General features: G+C 40.1%; 2 protein-coding genes across 2 annotated transcripts; both read left to right on the top strand.

Moving 5' to 3' along the window:
• Window positions 1-54: 54 nt before the first annotated feature.
• On the top strand, window positions 55-9,619 carry trnt1 (tRNA nucleotidyl transferase, CCA-adding, 1). The gene is made up of 8 exons (XM_033627790.2): window positions 55-158; window positions 354-483; window positions 3,705-3,898; window positions 5,196-5,334; window positions 5,495-5,621; window positions 5,740-5,933; window positions 6,239-6,492; window positions 9,058-9,619. Exons 2-8 carry the CDS (start codon window positions 354-356, stop codon window positions 9,301-9,303), a joined length of 1,284 nt encoding a protein of 427 aa, XP_033483681.1. The 5' UTR covers window positions 55-158; the 3' UTR covers window positions 9,304-9,619.
• Window positions 9,620-9,750: 131 nt separating this feature from the next.
• avpr2b.1 (arginine vasopressin receptor 2b, tandem duplicate, 1) lies at window positions 9,751-15,035 on the top strand. The gene is made up of 2 exons (XM_033627791.2): window positions 9,751-10,871; window positions 11,875-15,035. The coding sequence occupies exons 1-2, from the start codon at window positions 10,007-10,009 to the stop codon at window positions 12,081-12,083; spliced, it is 1,074 nt and encodes a 357-aa protein (XP_033483682.2). The 5' UTR covers window positions 9,751-10,006; the 3' UTR covers window positions 12,084-15,035.
• Window positions 15,036-16,148: the final 1,113 nt, after the last annotated feature.

Below are 16,148 nucleotides of genomic sequence, written 5' to 3'. Positions count from 1 at the left end.
ATGCCTTTAAACCACGCCCCGTGAGTGATGAAACCTCACGCTATTGGCCAGCAACTGCACGATATCGAAACACTTCCTGTAAAGCTTCACAGCAGAGAAGATTGTAAGGAATCGATAACTACGCTGTCCAGTTATAAAGTCTTCTGTTATAGTAGCAGGTCAGTTCTGTCTGTTATGTTTGGTGAGTCTGAACTGACATGTTGACGTTGCTCACGAGGTGCCAGTGTGTGAGCCGTGTGCCAAGCGCACGCGGACCGCTAAAGCTCGCGAGCGTGACTTCAGTGATATGTAACGTTAGCTAACTCAATAAAAGCTCAAACAGGCACCTGACGACGTTTTTGTTGTTTGTACAGATGTGGTGCAGAATATTGAGTCCTCGGATTGTTGGTAGAACAGGTTTCTGTTGGAGGAGTCTCTTCACTATGCAGCTGAAAACCAGTGAGTTCCAGTCTCTGTTCACTGAAGGACTGAATGGACTAGCAGGTGAGTTGCAGCTGTGACCAGACACCTGACCAGTTATGGTCTCTTACAGCTCTACCCTTCTACACTTGTTGTCTCAGAGACAGTGGGAGTAAAAGTAGTTAGTGTTTCACAAATGAGGGAGATTTGAAAGAAGAAATTTAAACGTTTGAGATGGAGCAAGAAAGTTCAAAATGATCTGATTTTTACATCAATACTTGGATGAGTTCATATAAGCATATTTTTTCAACGCTTAATTTTCAATGAAATAATCAGAGCAAGACCGATTATTTGGCCAGGTAGGTATTGGCTCATTGCAATACAATATCAGCATATGTGTCGCCTTCAACAACAGTTAACACACCACAGAAACGTGTGTGTGTGTGTGTGTGTGTGTGTATGACAGTTTGCCCACCACAGAGCACTGGCATGTTTGTTTTCTACTGTGAAATGTCCCTCTCAAGTTCTGTAAAGGAACTGATGTTAGGGATCCTTTTCAGAAATGTCTGTGTATGTTGTGTGTTACTACATCCACACAGTAGTACATGAGACGGATAATCTGTGGGAAAAATCATGTTTCTCTGCCTCCTCTTAGTGCTTCTAATGGCATTTGCTAGAATCCACCAAGACTGAGAAATGATATGCAAAGAGTGCATAACACTTGTGTCTGTGCCGCAAAGCAATACGATTACCTTGTTAAACCACCTAAAAAAAAAGTATAATCTGCAGTAACATGAATGCATGATGGCCAAGAAAAATAACAACACTAATGTTACCCCACTGAATCCCTGTCCTTGTCCAGTGTCACCTCAGTCATGATAGCGATGTTTCAGTGTGTCACAGTACCATCACTGTAGGAGGTGCACTGAACTCAGGTGAAGAAGAACATTATTTTTTGATGCAAAGATTAGTACAGTAGCAGGAATGTAGCACAACATGGAAGCGAAAGCAGTGCTCCGTTGATTCAAATGTGAACATGAAAAAATAAATGTTCCTGAAAACAATGAATAATCTAGACAAACAAACATGATCTCAATATTGATCAGAATACTCATGATTATCATTTGGCCCAAGAAGATTCTGTTACTGCATTTCCGGTTTCTTGCCTCAAATGTTCTCAGAAACATATTTCAGTGTTCTGTTTGGGTGTAAAATAAGATGGTTTGCTCTGGCTGGTGGGCGCTGTTTCGTTTGGGCTCGACTGTTTCCAATACCCCCACTAAAATATGTTTCTGAAAACACTCAGTACGTTTATATGCACAGTTTAATTCCACTTTTAATCGGAATGAAAGGCCATTCCGATTAAAAGTGGTCATGTAAACGGTCATTCCGATTGAAAAACGGTCATTCCGATTGAAAATTAAATCCGATTATACAACAGTTAGTTCCGGCCCTGCAATCTGATTGGTCGAGAGACAGTAAAACCGTGATGATATTGGAGTACAACATCACGGTTATTTCACTGTGTATGTATCACTCCGCCTCACAGCTGATTGCAATCAACAATCAAATCAAAACTGACGGTTAGTGTCAGTTAGGTCAGCAGTTGCGCATGCTCGTTTCGTTGCCCTTCTGGCGCGATGACGTATATAGCGCGCATAGCAACGGGCTGCATAGCAACAGGCTGAGATAGAGCAGTTGGACTTGTTGCACTCACCGGTTTCCATTCGCCACAGCACGGTCTTCTATCTCCCTTATTCGACCTTCTACCTCCCTTCTCCTCCTCAACAGACGAAGTATTCGCAGAACAAGGTTGTTGTCGTACTGCTGCTTCAAGAATATAAGCAAAACAAGACCGAAAAAGGCACTAAGAACGGCATCGTCAAGCATCTTGTTATCCGGAGCGAGGACTACAGTGTTTTCTTCCGGTAAACGTAAACACGTAACATCCGCCCGCCCCCTATCCAATCAGAAACCTTCCCTGACCCAAACCTTGCGCAGACCTGAATAAAGGCGATTGAACTGATCTCCCGTGTAAACCCTCATTCGGAATGAATATTTCCCATGTAAACTACCTGGAAAAACTTTAATTCCGAATGATTTCATTCAGATTTATTTCATTCCGAATGAGAAGCCATCATGTAACCGTAGCCACTGAGACAAGTAGGCAATGCAGTAACATACTCCTGATTCACATATGATCAGTGCTGCCTAGTTTGACAGTTAGACTGTAGTTCAGGAGCAGTGATTGACATGATCGACAGCTGCCTTAAAGACTCCTCGGTTCTGATTGGTTGTTTTCCTTCAGTTGTGACGTAATCTTGCAAATGCCATTAGAAGCGCTAAGAGGAGGAGACAGAGGGACATGATTTTTTTCACAGATTATCTGTCTCATTTACTTCTGTCAGGATATAGTGACATTTCCATCAACTATGACAAAAAGTTATTTTTATAAAAGTTATAACTGCAGCTTTAATTTAAAAAAAAAGAGTGCTTTGATGTTGTTAGCTGATTTTTGTAACCCCTTAATTTCAACACCAGTGTCTGCCTCAAAAATCCAGTGTTGGTCAAGCTCTATGAAATCCAAAGCTAAAGGCCATGTCCTAAAGCTCACTCAATCCTAAATATTGTTCTGAAAAGACAATTTTAAATTGCTTTGACATTTTACTGTTTTGAGCTCTAAAAGAGCCGGAGGCCTAAAGGGGTACCTCAGCTTTTTAGCATTGCACCTCCATAAAGCACTGCGCCAGAGACAGATGATGCCACAGAGACCAGAATATTCAGACTTTTATTGCCAAGTATGGGTCAAATGCCAAAAAAATCTGGATCCTACATTTTCCATAATGCAACCAAGAAAATTGTTTTGTTGGACCTTTTTTGTCTGGTAACTATAAATGGCTTTTTTACTGTACACCTCCAGTTTAGAACGCAGATTCTGTGAATTCTTTTTGTCCAGCTGAAATAATCCAGATGAATATGTCCACACCATAGACTGTATGATAAAACACATTTCCAAAGCTGCTCTGTTAGTAATCAATAGTCCTTCTTGTTTGAGTGAAAAATCAACAGGCAGAGTAAAAAAACAACTTTCTGGCTAATTGGCAAAGTGAAAACAGCAGTAAGAACAAAGGGGAGAAACAAGAATTGAAGTGTTTTTGTGTTGCTTCGTGACAATTATTCCATTATCTTGGAAAGTTTCTTCTCTGACTCTGTCCCTGCAGGTATGACTCATTTTACCAGAAAGACTGTTAGTGCCTGTCTAAAAAGTTTCCCACCTGCTGTAAGTTTGTATTTGTTCTTTCCAGTGGTGTTTGAGAAGCACCAGCATGAGCTGAGGATAGCTGGAGGCGCTGTGCGAGACCTGCTGTCAGGGAAGCGGCCTGAAGATGTGGACTTTGCCACTACAGCCACTCCAGAGGAGATGAAACAAATGTTCCAGAAAGCTGGCATCAGGATGATCAACAATAAAGGAGAGAAGCATGGGACCATTACAGCAAGAGTAAGAGGCTGTCTGAGCAGGCGGGATGTAGCTGTAGTTTGCTTTTTTTCCCTTTAAATCACTGTTTGGAAGATTTAAAGACTACTTAAACTATCTGCAGCTAGGTTCTCTACTTTCATAGAAGAATAGCAAAGTCAGTGGGTGACAAATAGTCCATACTGCTTTCAAAAAATTATGTTTCAAAGCTTGGCGAGGCAACCAAGGCATTGGTTTAAAAAAAGGACAAATTATTGGTGCAGACTATTCGACGGTAATTTTAGGGGAGACCAAGTCACAGAGTAAAATGACTAAAGATATTGATCATCAGATCATCCGTTAATGAATGTTCCTTTATACATGAATAAACATGATCAAGTCAGCTGGATTTCAGTTACATAAAAGTGTATTTATGTAACTATTTATGTAAATGTTTACATCTGATGACCAGATTGATTCATATTTCTATGAGGAAAGGTACTGTTCTGCTTTCACAGAGGGTGAGTCATCATGAGACATGCATTATCAATTATCTGAGTAGTGGAACACAATACGACAGACCGGCTGAGGGATGACAGAACAGGAGGGTTTCCTTCTGTCTCATACAAATCACCTGTAATATTTCTCTTCAGTAGATTTACACTAAATTGATTCTCAAAAACATAGAACAAAGCACATCCTGTTTAAGTACAATATGGAACACGGGATTATTTAGTGTTTTTCAGGACAGTTAGCAACCCTAACATGACCACAGATGTTAAACCCAGAGACTTCAAAGTGAATACGAACATACTACATTCGTATAAAATATGATGGTACAGAAAGATGGCAACAGTGATAAAAAGGTCATTGTAATCGTAATTGGTTTTGTTGTTGGGCTACCCAGTTGCATCCTGGGAAGCTGTTAGCATTTTTTTCTTTCATGTGCAATCAATCTGATCGACCACACAAGTGAGTCTTACTTCATGAGTTAAAGATTTTAATGGATCAGCCGTCTGTGGACTGTGGGAGGTCACTCACAGATAAGCAGCCCATTAAGGAAGCTCTACTTCTGGTTTATTTGTTTATTCCTGGAATATGTAAATAATGGGTCTACTGAGCAGAGGTTGAGCACTGGAATATATGGCTCCATAAGGTTGAATGAATATAAAAATCCTGCAGCGTTCAAATCGAATAGGGTGGCTTTACCATGTGACACAACAATTCCTGAGTGAGTTTACTGACTTCATGTATATGTCAGTGGGATTGTCTCCAAGTAGCGTGAGTGCAGTTTGCTGTGCCTCTTATCATCTGTGTTTTGTTTACTGGACATCTTTCACAGCTAAACAATGAGAACTTTGAGGTGACCACGTTGCGAGTGGATGTTCAGACAGACGGACGCCATGCAGAGGTGGAATTCACCACTGACTGGCAGAAAGACGCTGAGCGGAGAGACCTCACCATCAATTCCATGTTTTTAGGTACTGGTGTGTTGAATGACTCACCTCTGTGTTTGCTCGTGCTGTGGGGCTACCCAGCATGTGGTATCAGTTCAGGGGACATTGTCACTTATTTTATGACATTTATTACACTTGTGTCAGACTTCTTTATTATGTTTCGTTGACTTTTCCCCTCTCACAGGGCTTGATGGCACATTGTATGACTATTTCAAAGGATATGAAGACCTGCAGAACCGTAAAGTTCGGTTTGTTGGCAGTGCTGATCAAAGAATCAAAGAGGACTACTTAAGAATACTGCGGTATTTTAGGTGAGTTGCCTCATTTAACTTCAAACTTAGCATAAATTGAAAGCCAAAGAAAAAAATCATTGTTCCTATTTGTTTGACACTAAAGCTCTTTACCTCAATTGTCTCATTTCACTTCAAGGTTCTACGGCAGGGTGGCCTCGGAGCCTGATAATCACGAGCCTGAGACGCTGGCTTCTATTCGGGAAAACAGTCGTGGACTTGCAGCGATATCAGGAGAACGGATTTGGCAGGAACTAAAGAAGATGGTTGTTGGTAACCATGCTGCTCATCTGCTGGAGCTGATGTACAGTCTGGAACTGGCCCAGTATATAGGTGAGAGGGTAGGCAAGGATAAGAAAAGATTTCAAAGTATGTTTTTTTGGCATTTGAGGGGAAAATATATGGTACCCGACCCAGTGAAGGACTCTGCCGTGAACTCTGGTTCTCGTCAGCACTAGATAGAGATAATTCAATGAGTCTTGATTATTGAACTCTTCTAGTAACCACAAAGGACGTATACCAGGGTACCAATACTGCAGGCATGTCATCACCAATAAATTGTAGTACATTTGGGTTCTATGTCTGACTTAGTTTCTCTAGCTGTTAAAATCAGCTCTCCCATCCCTGCTCCTCTCCAGGTTTACCTCCAGATGGCAATGTTGAGGAGATGAAGCGAGTGTGTCAGAACGCCGAAGATCATTCTCCCAAACCCATGACCATCCTGGCTGCTCTCTTTAGCCGCCCAGAGGAGGTGGAAAAGATGGACGTGCGGCTGAAGGTGTCCAAGGAGGAGAGGACTCTTGCTCTGTTCCTGATCAAACACAGACGGGAGCTTCGCAAGAGCGAAGACGAGCCAGACAGCCTCAAACCCTTCACTGACTTTATCATTGACGTAAGTTTCAGCTTCCTCCAGTTAGTCCACAGAAACAATCAAACGGCAGTTATCAATGTGTTTTATAATTAAAAGGGTGGCGGACATTTATTGTTGGGATTTAATGTGGTCATTGATTTCAGCCATGAATATTCAAAGAGTGCATATATCCTTTTCTAGACAGGCAGGGTTATTCACAAGCATGTGGTATGTAGTGTTATAATCATGCCAAAACTTTTTCTTGCTCAAATGTGGATATTTGCTTGTTTTCTTAGTCTTCTGTGATAGTAAACTGAATAAAGTATGTGTGGGCTTTAGACTGTTGATTAGATATAACGAGCAAACTGAAGCCGCCAGCTGGATTCAGGGAAAATATGATCAACATTTCCTCAAAGAACAAACAACGAATCAAGTAAAATAAACAGCAAATTAACCAATCATAAAAATAATAGTAGTCACAGCTCTACTTTAAATCGGCCCCTTCTACTCACCGCTGTGATCTTGTCCGACAGTGGTCCACCTCCATCTTTCACCCACACCTGAATGCAACATGTTTCCACCCAAACCCATAGTGCTTGGTGAAAGGCATTCTTAAGCCTTATTCACACAGGACTGCTATTACCTGGGGACGACTGGTAATTTGAAATAATTGCGGAGGTCATCTGTGATCTTAATCCTGTGCCAATCTGCCATGTCTGTAATTTGTCAAGTAAAAATTCCACTGCAAATTACCAACCATATTTGGCCAAACACAGGTCTTGTTGATAATATTAGTCCCGTAAGAATCAGCATCTCCATGATTTGGTGTCGTATTTTGTTTTCTTCATCCCTCTTTTCTGCCTCTGTACCAGTCAAGAGAATTATAGGGGCTGCGTTGGCAATTTTAACTAAATTCTTTAACAGCTTTTTGGGTGCAGGAGTCTCGCCACACAGTATGGTGACCCGTTCTCAGAAAAAACAATCTCAAATCAATCACAAGAACAAAATCTTGAAAGATTATGAGATGGATGACGTTACAATGTGTGGCAGAGTCGGCTCTGTTTGTTTAACCCACATTTGAAAAGAAAAAGAGGAGGTCAACATTGTACATCCTCACTAGTAGTGGTGTGCACTGTTTGTGTTATGTAGAGTGGAACTACAAATGTTTGTGCACATCATATCCAGGGGATGATTTCAGTAAAAGCATGTAAAATACAGACTTCGCTGGTCCCGTGTGAATGTGCTTCGTTAAACACAGACATGGAAGGTCATTTCTAGATCACATGAGATTCCCTGGTAACATTGGTCCCATGAGAAAAGGGTTTAGAAAATGTTTTGATCAGTAACTGGAATTGAGCCCTAAAAGCCAAATCAAAATGGATCTGGTTCCAAGTGGGTAAAATACTTGGAGTTGTTCTGGTCTTCAACAAATATCTTAATTGAATAATAATCTCTGTAATAATCTCTGTTCCTTTTATTATTAGCAACAAACAAATACTAGAACATTCTGGTCGTTTATCTAACAAACAAGTTTCAGTTCTTAGTTTGGTACTTTGCCTTTTCTCAAAACAGTTGAATTTGTAACATAAAGGGGAACACCACCTAAATTATGAATCCCAATATGTCATTTCCATGGCCTAGTTAGGTTCAATCAAAATTTGTGAACATTGGCTGCTCTCTTAAAGCCAGAAAACAGAGGAGTAAGTCTCAAACTTGTGATGTCATAGGGTATAAATTCTGCTCCATAGACCATGAACAGGAGCCTGATTTTGTGGACCCACAGAATGATTGTTTTCTTCTTTACATCCAAATGAGCTTTCATCTGTTGTAGTGTTCTCAGCTCTGAAACACTAAATGTGGCCATACACTCAGAACGTTCCCCTGGGTGCTGTCATTGTGGTCCATGACATCTTTCCCAAGTCATTGTCTATGGAGTAGCTCCACACTTTATATTTGAGAAAATCACAAATGTGACATTTGGCACTCTAGTTTTTGGATTTGAGAGAGAGTTGTTCATGCTTACTGCTACCTTCTACTGAGCTACACAAGGCAGGATGAGAGAGTACACCAAATAAATAACGACACTTCACTACAGAATAACTACAATATTCCAAAGGCCTTAATTGTATTTTCTCACTGGGCGTGTTATTACAGGAGGATTTCTACACACAGTTTGTTTTTCCCTGTGCTCTTCTTACCAGTTAGAAGTGGTCCAAGCTCACGTAGAAAAATGTGATGTTACAAATTTAAGTGAATCAATCATGATTTAGGAATTTTTTAATAACAATGTGATGACAGTAATGTGATCGCTTGCTTATGTTGTCGGCAGCTGTCAATCAAATGTGATTAAATCATACCTACACAGTCCTGAAGAAGCAGGGCAGTGTTAAATGTCAGACTCTAACATAATACCCAACTTAACCTGTTGCTTATTTAGTCATGATTATTTGATGTGAAAGAAAATACTGAAATCAAGGCACCCAGTAGCTCAGCAGCAGCTGTTCACACTTTACCTGTCCTGTCCAATAAAGGCAAAAATCCCAAAAAAGAAATCCTGAAATCGAGTTTTCAGGGGCTTTATTTCACACACATACTGTATCTTTTCAGAGTCGGGAGCTGGACACTCAGAGTAAAGTCTGTGAGCTACTGAAGTATCAAGGTGAGGAGAAGCTGCTGGCAGAGCTCAGCAGGTGGACAATCCCTCGCTTCCCTGTCAGCGGTCACGATCTGAGGAAGATGGGCATCACGACAGGCAAGGAGATAGGCGCCACCTTACAGAAGCTCCGCGACATCTGGAAGAGAAGTGGTTATCAGATGGACAAAGATGAACTCCTCAGTTACGTCAAGTCTTAGATGAGAACAACACAACACAAAGGACAGTAACAGTCTGAACACTTGGCACTGTGATTGTTCTTCTCATTCATATTGATTGAGCAGACAAGGACAAGAACTGAGACATGCATTGATGAATGATATGTAAAGTATCTGGATAAAGAGCTGTTGTACTGATGAGCAGTTACTATAGAAAAATGTTATTTTCACTGTTATACCTATATGTGGAAGCAGACATTTGGTCTTGATTGCATTTGGTTTTCTCCTCAGTTTAACTGCAGTTGTGGATAATTTCTGTGGAACAATGTTCTATAAAAAGGTTCTACTTTTTATTAAATACTGGCATTGGGATTCTGAAGTTGAATTGCATGCACTGCAGCATACAAAGCTAAATCTACTCCATATGTGTGTGCTGTGAGAAATATTTTTTGTGCCAGGGGAAGGTTGCTCCTCCTCCTGCACAGATGAGGAGATATAAAGCCTCTGCTGGCTTTACTATCGCTACACTTTCCGCCTTAAGACGTTCAACACCTGTCGCTTACTGGACTTTTAACCACTAAAACTCCAACAGCATTTTTCCCCAAGGAACGACCTTTTCATAAAATATTCAGAAGTTGAATTTCGACTGTCTGCTTACATATTTTGGTAGTTCTTAAATCCCCCAATTTCAACTGGATTCACCTGGAATGATCAGCGGTGCACAGCTACTGGTCTGGGTGGAAACATGGATTGGTTCATTGTAAACATGAGTAACATCAGTTTGGAGAGCGTGCTACCTGGGGATGAGCCGCGAGATGAGCGCTTGGCTCAAATAGAAATAGCTATTCTGTCCATCATTTTCATCACTGCAGGAATCCTAAACTTCGGGCTCTTGTTGGTGCTGTGGAAGCGGAGGAAGCAGCTCTCCAGGATGCGCGTCTTTGTTTTCCACCTGTGCGTCGCCGACCTGGTGGTCACATTCTTCCAAGTTTGTCCGCAGCTCATATGGGACATCACGGACAGATTCGTCGGGCCAGATATATTGTGTCGCGCAGTGAAGTACCTGCAGCTGGTCGGGATGTTTGCTTCAACTTATATGATCGTAGTAATGACGATAGACCGATATCAAGCCATCTGCAACCCCATGGTGACTTTCCAGAAGCGCAGGGCGCGCTGGAACGGTCCGGTGTGCGCCGCCTGGTTTGTCTCTCTCATCGGCAGCCTCCCGCAGATCTTCATCTTCTCCCGGGTCGAGGTCGCTCCCGGTGTGTACGACTGCTGGGCGCAGTTCATCAAACCGTGGGGACCGAGAGCCTACGTGACCTGGACGGCTCTCGTGATATTCGTCCTGCCTATTGTCATGGTGATCGTGTGCCAGGTGCGCATCTGCCGCACCGTGCGCATCAACTTTCACATGAAGACACAGCACGTCGCAGAGGCGGCCAGTAAGTCGCTGTCCTCGAGGGCCAGCAGCGTGGCAGGGGTGTCCAAGGCGAGGGTGAAGACGGTGAAGATGACCGTGGTCATCGTGCTCGCTTACATCATCTGCTGGGCGCCTTTCTTCACCGCGCAGCTCTGGTCTGTCTGGGACGTTGTGCCGCCCACTCAGAGTAAGATCACCGGGACACACACTCACATAAGAATGCGTGGCGCGGGTTACTGCACATCATCGGCTCTGATGTGTTGGATTTAGAGAAGGATTGGTTATAAACTCCATAGCGTGAGGAAAACCATGAAAACAACAAGCCTTTATTTAGTATTATTAGCACTAGGTAGGATGAAAAATGACTAAAGTATAAATAAATGTTTAAATAACTGCAGGAATAAAAATAATAATTAGTGAAATAAATGTATAAATAAACGCAGGAATAAATAAATTAATATTGAAAATAAATACAGCAATACATAAAAGAATAATAAACACTGACATAAACACAGATATGAGAAACCCTAAATAAATAAAAATAATAAATTAGCAAATGTTAAAATATGAAAATAATTACATAAATGCATAAATTAATACATACGTATATTTATTTTAACGTTTTTGTACAACATTATTTTTGTATTTCTGTGGCTGTATGATAAAGAGGTAGGAGGTCCTATAATCTGCTTCCTTTCTCTCTGTCTGTCCTTATTTATTAATTTCAGCATTTATTCTTTAATTTATTTATTTAGACATTTTGTCTTCAGTAGGATACCATTATCCCTGGTAATTGTTATGTAACAACTGTGACATTTTTGTAATCCAGATTCCCTGTGAGTGAGTTTATTTAAGGTAACATCTTTAAATAAATTTAAAAAATATATATAAATTATAACCAAGCTGTCTTTTTTTTAACAATACACATGTTCATTTAATAATAACAATAGACATGGAAGGGTCTCCACTTAAACACACTTGCTGTGATAGAAGCTGTACAATATAGTCTGTCCCAGAGAGGTCATTGTTCCTTATTGCTTAACATGAAAATCAGGATAAACAGAGTTTAACTGATGACCCTCCAAAATTAGAAAAATATATCTAGAAATTGGTCTTCCCTAATAAAGTAAATCAAAATATTAGATTATTAATATTAATAATTGTTCTCATTTCCTCCTCTGTGTTTCCAGCTGCAACCTTCACCATCTTGATGCTTCTGGCCAGTCTCAACAGCTGTGCGAACCCCTGCATTTACTTGCTGTTCAGCGGGAAGCTGCCCAAGTCGCTCATGGCCCTGATGTGTGACGGTCAGCCCGATATGAAGGAGTCCATCCAGGAAGACGCCACCATGGTCAGCTCCCTGTACATCAGCCTTAAGAGTATATCGGACTGCAAATAAAAGTACTGAAGCCTAGGACGCTTGTCTCACCTCAGGCCAGCCTGGTGAACATGGTATAAAATATGGATCCCTTGGAGAAAGACTGACACCCTCTAATATCTGTGAGGACGAACATTATAACAGAACTACAGCTCGCTGTTGTTAGAGAAATGAACAATCTATGAAATGCTTTCATGCTGAAACCACACGAGTCTTAACAGGGACGTTACAGAGAAACATTAAGTGTGATACAGTTGCTATAAAGTCACTTTTATACTTTTGCAGTGTTAAAGGATTACTGTAGAATTTTACCAACACTTTATATGAAGATACTTATATTGAACATTAACTAGTTGCTTATTAGCATGCATATTAGTAGAATATTGGCTCTTCATTAGTCATTATAAAGCCCTTATTCTGATGACTGTATTCTATAGGCCATTAACTAACAGTCTTGCCTCACCAACCCTCTGCATTTCTGCTTATTGATTGTATGGAAGTTGTTGCACATGCATTATGAGTTGTTATAATTATAAGGTGTAGTACCACAAGAATAGTCACTTAATACATATGGTCTATTCTTTTGTAACAAAACCAAAACCACAAGTGTTAATAGTGTCAACATAACTCTAAACTAACTCTTTCTAGCACCAGATATATCCTCCAAATATGTTCTAATGTGAGGCTTTGCACATAACTAATTCACTAGTATTCTGACACTTATTAACCCACGTAGGTTCCCCTTCTGAAGTTGCCTCCTCTTAACACTTAGTAAATCCATTATAGCACACAACTTATACAATTAATGGACCCTGTGCTTATGTGATGGGTTACAAAGCTATTAAGATGTTCTGCCTGATCACTAACAGGGGAACACCGCCTAAATTAAGATTCTAATAAGTTATTTCCATGGCCTAGGAAGGTTCAGTCAATATTTGTGAACATGAGCAGCTCTCTCAAAGCCACAAAAGAGAGGAGTAAGTCTCAAACTTGCGATGTCATCAAGTATAAAGTCTGGAGCTGTGAACCCACAAACTGTTCAAAATGACCTTTATTCTGTTGTAGTGTTCTCCAATAGAGAGTTCCAATAGACAAAATATACCCATATACTCACAACATTCCTCTGGGTGCTCTCAGTTTCAACTACAACATCTGTCCCAGATCACTGTGTATAGAGGGGCTTCAGACTTAATATGCTGATGACATCACAAATTTGAGTGTCCAGGACCGTAAGGGAAATGAGACTGATTTTTTAATTAATTTATTTATTTATAATTCTATAATTCTGAAAATTGGTGTAGTTCCCCTTAAGTAGTTGTATGCTATAGTATATTTACTAAGTGTGAATAGAGGATAACTTTAGAATAGGAAACCTGTGTGGGTTACAAGTGTGACAGTAGAGGTGAATTAGTTATGAGCGAGACCTCACTTTAAGATGGAGAATATATTTAAAATTAAAAAGACTTAATTTACAGTTACTTGGACACTATGAACATTTATCGTTTTGCCACATAAGAATAGACCATATTTATTAAGTGTTATTCAGGTAGAATGACTATCCTTGTGGTATTACCACCTTGTAAGGCCCATACAGAGCAAAGCATATTTAGATCATAATTCATGAACAACAACTTCCTTACTTACTAACAGTAAGCAGAATTAGGAGGTTACTGAGGGAAACCTGTCAGTTAATGGCCTAGTTAAGAACATTGTCATACAGGCATTAATAAGAGCTTTATAATGACTATTAATGAGTCAGTGTGCTACTAATATGCCTGCTAATAAGCAACTAGTTAATGTTGAATATATGTATCTTCATATAAAGTGCTGCCAAATATCTACAGTAATCCTTTGACATTAAAAAACAGCAACTAGCGACTATAACAACTGTTTTTAGCCATTAGTTATATGGTTCAAGAGATGACAGTGTTGGTCAGTCACTTTGGCCCAGACTGAAATATCTAAACAACTGGATGAATTTCCATGAAATTTTGTACAAACATGCATGTTCCCAAGAGGATGAATCCCAAAGACAGTCATGATTCCTTGACTTTTCCCAAAGTGCTACCGGCAGGTCAAAGTTTTCACTTGTCCAGTGAAATATCTCAACATCCACTTGATGGATTGGCACGAAACGAACAGACATTCATGGTTCCCAGAGGATGAATCCCACTGACTTTGTAATTTCCCAGCACCACCATGAGGTTCACATTTGTGATTTCAAATGAAACTGTCCATTTCTTTGGTTAATGACTAAATACCTGCAAAACCACTAACATTCCCATCGGACTCAGGTGTACTTTGTGTTTAGTACTTATCAGGAAATGTTGCAAGCATGCTAACACACTAAACTAAGATGGTGAACATGGTGCACATTGTATCTGCTTAACATGTTAGCATTGTCATTATGAGCATGTAAGTGTGCTGATGTTAGCATTTAGCACAAAGCCTTTTTACATCCTTACAGAGCCGTCAGCACAGCACAACATGGATCAGGTTATTTTATCAGAAAGACATAAATATTAACAAGAATCATGAAACAGACACCATTTGCATTAAAGCTGTTAGTATATTTCATTCTGTGCAATGTTTGTTTGTGTAACAGTTGAACTTGTGAAAGGATGAGAAATGATTCTATAATTTTTAATAATTCATCTATGTGCTGTGTGATCTTAAAGTGTTTCATTCAAATGTCAATGTGGTTTCTCTTGTTAAATGTAGCAGTTCACATGTGTTGTATGCCCTTTAGGCTAAATTTAATTATTGAGTTTACATCTGTATATATAATCATATATGATATGTGTTAGTTGTTGGCTAAAATAGTCAGTTGTCACACAACAGATGAGTCTGTTTGTTAAGTAACTTCAAATATGCAGCAAGATGCTCAGTGATTAATGTTACGACATGTTTACATTCTTCAAAGACCTTTTTCTCTCAGCCCATGAGGAGTGATGGTTTCTGAGGTGTTGCCAAATAAACTGACTTTTCACAAGTGTGTTTTCTTTCTTCTCAACAGCACTGTCCTGTTGAGATAAATGTCTCCTCGGATTTACTATTGAAATGCATATTTGAAATCTTGAAAGGGCAGACTTCTGTTTTGTTTACTGTTTATCTTGTTTTTCTGCAGTATGACACCTGCAAGTTTTCACCTGCTCCATTTGGAGAATGGGAACATGTTAAAACTACCAGGTGACAGACAGGCAGAGAGACATATTTTCAAAGAAAATTGCTGTGTTTTGTCCCGATGATTACCATGTGTGCCACTAGCTGCAGAGCAACCTGGCATTTTTCTTTCACTACATGAAAGTTTTGAATATCTAATTTCTGTGCCTTCACTGAGCTGCATGGACAAATCCACCAGAAATCAGAGATTTTCTGGCAGCTAGATGGGACTCAACTCTAACCTTGAACGCTAACAGAATGACCAGCAGCCACTACTTCAGCGTCCTCAGCAGCTACCAAGCACTAACCTCCAGGGCTGAAACATGATGCCAATGTCAGAAGTGCCAAAAACAGCAGTTCCTAAAATGGCCACTTGAATCCCCAATCCTCAATCCTCAATCCCCATAGATGCTCACTTCACTTTACAGCAAAAGTAAACATATTTACAGCCTGGTGCAGTATAATACAAAGATATATCAATATAAATATATATAAAAAAGGAAAATAATGTATAGCCTTACACTGTAACACTGTAAAGCTAGAGTGCTACACTAAGTACTGTACTTCACTGGACATACTGTCACTCCTGTCTATCCACCCAGGTCCTACTCCTGTCTCCTCAGATACTGAGGCTTGGTCAATGGCCCATCTGCATCAGCTACTGATGTACTATCGCACCCTTTAGTGGCAGTTTAAGATGCTCTGAGCCACTATCGTGGTATAATAAGCATGAAAGTCTACATTGGGATGGATGGTGGATGGGTCAAACAAACTCTGGACTTTCACCCCAGGAGCCTGCTGTTCGTGTCCAGTGTGAAACCACACATTAGTCAAGTTGTTTTAAAAAACAACATAGTATGCGAGTATATGTTGCACATTAGGCTAATGATGTATGTCATTTGATGTGATATTACATCAGTAAAA

Source organism: Epinephelus lanceolatus, chromosome 1, assembly GCF_041903045.1.
Source record: "Epinephelus lanceolatus isolate andai-2023 chromosome 1, ASM4190304v1, whole genome shotgun sequence".
NCBI classification, from domain to species: domain Eukaryota; kingdom Metazoa; phylum Chordata; class Actinopteri; order Perciformes; family Serranidae; genus Epinephelus; species Epinephelus lanceolatus.
This window is presented reverse-complemented; position numbering and strand designations above follow the sequence as displayed.